The sequence below is a fragment of the Zerene cesonia genome, unplaced genomic scaffold (genome assembly GCF_012273895.1).
Source record: "Zerene cesonia ecotype Mississippi unplaced genomic scaffold, Zerene_cesonia_1.1 Zces_u001, whole genome shotgun sequence".
NCBI classification, from domain to species: domain Eukaryota; kingdom Metazoa; phylum Arthropoda; class Insecta; order Lepidoptera; family Pieridae; genus Zerene; species Zerene cesonia.
Genome location: NW_024045131.1, coordinates 3,342,944 through 3,347,123, shown reverse-complemented (window position 1 = coordinate 3,347,123; position 4,180 = coordinate 3,342,944). Strand labels below are relative to the sequence as shown.

The 4,180-nt window shown below is 36.4% G+C and overlaps 1 protein-coding gene across 1 annotated transcript in view; it reads left to right on the top strand.

Moving 5' to 3' along the window:
- Window positions 1–3,833, top strand: part of LOC119838093 (leucine-rich repeat neuronal protein 3-like) — an 8,910-nt gene extending 5,077 nt beyond the window's left edge. The window contains exons 6-9 of the mRNA XM_038363904.1: window positions 398–605; window positions 1,689–1,873; window positions 2,439–2,572; window positions 3,530–3,833. Coding sequence (XP_038219832.1) covers window positions 398–605; window positions 1,689–1,873; window positions 2,439–2,572; window positions 3,530–3,672 — 670 coding nt within the window. The 3' untranslated portion in view covers window positions 3,673–3,833. The remainder of the gene's footprint in view (window positions 1–397; window positions 606–1,688; window positions 1,874–2,438; window positions 2,573–3,529) is intronic.
- The last annotated feature ends 347 nt before the right edge of the window (window positions 3,834–4,180 follow it).

The following is a 4,180-nucleotide window of genomic DNA, read 5'->3' as shown; positions in this document are numbered from 1 at the left end:
TATTTTTTATATGCGTCCACAAGGCGCGTGGATTCTGTAAATTAGAATTGATGTATTTTTCAAAGTACGCGTTTTTTTTGGAGAGACGTAAGGTCCATTGCAAACCTTACGCCTCTACAAATGGATTGCCGACTTTAATTGGGAAGGGATTAGGAAAGGAGTGATAAGAGGAATAATGGAAAGGACTAGGAAGGGTAAGAAAAAGGATATGGGCCTCCTAGAGTGCTTCAGAGGAAAAGCTATACATATAATAACATTTATTAAACTACTCCGATTAATTTTTAACGCGTAAAAAACTTATTAGATTATTTATTATTTAACGCGGGCAAAAGCTGATTATTTATTATATTTGATTCTCTCACACACTCCAATAAAATATTATATATACTTTTTCTAGCGGATTCCCCCGTCTGCGCAAACTGAAAGAATTACACATGTGCAATATGGTGGAGCTATCTAGAATCGGCGCAGGCGCATTGGCTGGACTGCAAAATCTAGAAAAACTCCACATGAGTTTTAATCCCAAACTCACGTATATAGATCCCAAAGCTTTGGCCAGACCTGATGATATTGGGGAGAATTATGACTGGCCCCTAGTTAAGGAGGTGAGGATACATTAACTGTCTTTTTTATGCCAGAGCAAGCAAGTAGCTGGTGGACCACCTGATGTGGAGGCTTTGCATATTGCATATACATGGCTTGAATTCATTGAACAAAGGAACTTAAAACTATGGACACTAGTCGTCTAAACTAGGCCGAGCCTGTATCTTAGACGACAGTATCTTCCCACTATGTTTTTAATACAATTTAGTACAATATATCAAGACAGTATATCGTGAAATATATACACTATTTCATACTTATACAATTTTAATACAAATTAAAACAAGCGTGCGTAAGGTAACAATATAATAATTACAATGAAGGTAAGTTGAATAATGTGTCTTATGACCGATCGTCGACGACGTCGACGATGGGTAACGTAACAACGCAACTTATGGACTTGAGCTCAATTAAGTATTAGAATATAATTTGTAATATTAAAAAATGAATTCACTTTATTTTATAACTGTAATTTTGGATGGCGACACTTTTGGTTACATGTAAATAAATGAATGGATGATGTGGAGGCTTTTCTTCTCTTTTTAAATTTTTAAAGTATTTGCAATAGTAGATAAGGATAATGGTTGCTACCGTAACAGAAACAGTTACAGAAAAAGCAAGAGTAGCCATTACAAAAAAAATAAAAATTAATTGTCATTACTTTGCGGCATGCCATTTAAATAAACATCTTTTCGTAAAAGTAGCAGAAACAGGAACAGAAACAGTATCAGTAACAGTTGCATTTACAGTTGCAGTTACAGTTACAGTTGCAGTTACAATTGCAGTTACAGTTGCAGTTAAAATTGCGGTTACAGTTGCAGTTATAATTGCAGTTAAAATTGCAGTTACAGTTTCAGTTAAAATTGCGGTTACAGTTGCAGTTATAATTGCAGTTAAAATTGCAGTTACAGTTGCAGTTAAAATTGCGGTTACAGTTGCAGTTATAATTGCAGTTAAAATTGCAGTTACAGTTGCAGTTACAATTGCAATTAAAATTGCAGTTACTGTTACAGTTATAGCAACAGTAATTGTAATTATCATCTTTTTTAAATAATTGGCGATGATGTATACCATATTACTTCCAGCTTTACCTCCAATCAAACAACCTATCAGAGATAGACACTCGTCTGCTCTCGCGGTGGGACTTGCTGCAACGTTTGGATGTTTCCAACAATCCATTCTTGTGCGACTGCTCCACACAGTGGATGGTGGATATGTTGGTGCCTATTGTGGATGCTAAGGGCACAGCTAATGCTAGTGAGAAGATGGTGTAAGTGGGATAGACATACTTTTCGCTATAAAAAGGGTTCAGGGTCAAAAATCTTTTATATACAGGATGTCCCGCCGATGGTGTACTATGCTATAGATAAATTATAGTTTTTAATATGCTAAGTACACAAAAAAATTCCTTAATGCATTTTTTTCTTATTAGACGATTTCTTTGTCTCTGGCGTGGACCCATTTTAATTTAGTATGGATTAATTATTTGAAGCTTATTTATTTCTTTGTTAATATATTATATCCCAATTATTATCAGCCCATACTAGGGACCACTGTTGGGTCACAGGTTTCCTATGAGGGTACAGGTCATGATCCACCACGCTGGCCAAGTGCGGGTTGGCAGATGTCACATGTTGTCGAACTTTCATTCATGGACATACTGGTCTCCTCACGATGTTTTTTCGAGCTGTTCCGTGAATAATGTGCAGATAAATTGAAAAATTTATTTACTTCACGAACCCCTTAAAGACTTGTCCTCCACTTGATGTCCCGACCACTGAGCCACTGCTCATATTTTTTTAATTGCAAAATAAAAAAAAAATCTTATACTCCAGCTGTCAAGAACCAATCGAAATGAAGGGATATACAATGAAACACTTGCACGACATCCACCGGACGATGCGATGCGTTGACAAATATGGTCACAGACCTGAGAGGGATGGGGCCATCCTGCTGGGGACACTTATTGGTGAGTTTCAACACCGGCTCTTGTACAGAGTGACCTCCTCCTTGGTGCATTGGTTAACGCTGAGCGTAAACCGAGGTCCCCCGGGTTCGATTCCTGGTGGAAACGACGAAAGAAGTGTCTCGATATGGCAGGACATAGGATAGGATCACCTACTTGTCTATAAAAAAATCGATTAGAGAAACACATGTGTATCATCTGTCCCATACCCCATTAGGGGACATGGGACTTCTTATATAGGTCACTTTATTCTTATATAGAGTATACGTAAGGAAATTATTGAATTCTAACGATCCTAATCAGAATAATAAGATAAACTCATGAAATTATTGTATTGTCACCGATCCTTGACAAGTATACAGAGTTTGATTGAAATCTGTTCTTTAAAGTAGATCAAAATAAAGATTAAAGGTGTTTGTTATTGTGTCCTCCTTCTGTCACAGTCGGGTAATATTAGGCCTTTCCATTTTTTTGAAGTGATAACTTGCTCTGGTGAACCGTTTCGTTACGTAACGCGTTACGGCGCCAGACTGTCTGGCTTCCCTTTATTTGACGTATAAGGTTAGACTAGTCGAAGTTACCACTTCGAGACTGCTTCGTTTTAATTTTTAATTGCACCCAACTTCAATAGAAGGAAGTTCTGAATGCGACTGCATTTTTCATTACCTCAGAACCCCCGACGGGGCGAATCAATTTTGATGAGCATCTTTTATTTAAAAGCCTCCCGTTTGGTCCAATTTAATTTCAAAGGGATTAAGTATTTCAACCGACTTCAAAAAAGAAGGTGATTGACCGTTTTAAATTTTTGGCTTTGTTACCTCAAATCTTCCGATTGGATGAACCGATTTTGATGATCCTTTCTATATTTAGAAGCCTTAAATTTGCTGTAATTTGGCTATTAACAATTTGAATTGTCAAATAAGACCAAATTTCTTGTTTATTGGCCAATTTTTTGTTCAGGCGTTCTCCTAGCGGTGCCAATAATGTTTGGTCTGATGATGCTCTGGCGGCATGGCTACTTCTCAGTCTGCGGCCTCCGGGGCCCCGTCGACGTGTCCAGGGCCTTCTATAAGCGGGCCCCAGCTGAGGACAATTATATTTAGGGGCTTTTTGGATATAAAGTTTAGGTTTTTTATGGTTTTTATGTGATTGATGTTTTAATAAATGTTTAGAGAGAAATAATTTGTATGAGAATTGTTATATTTTACATGATTTTATATATTGCTACGACTTCCATTCAAAAGATAGGAAATATGTAATACTGAAATTAATAAATAAATAAAAAATTAAACGACCGAGACTATGTAGGTTTATTTTATTATCATAAATTTATTTCTTAAATTTAATTTGTATAATAAATTGTGAAAATTTTGTTTTCTTTCGAGCGAACTTCGTAATACTAGACTCAAATTAGGTTTTATCTAAAAACTAGCGTTTAACCCTGCTTTGCCCGTGAGCCTATAGCACAAAGCGAAACTATGCAATCGTGAAATCGTCCCGTAGTTCCTGAGATTAGTGCGTTCTAATAAATACTGCGACTTTATATGGATTCTAGAAAATGTAAAATTGTTTAAGTTTCATTGCTTTAGTGTTATTCAAAATCCCTTAATA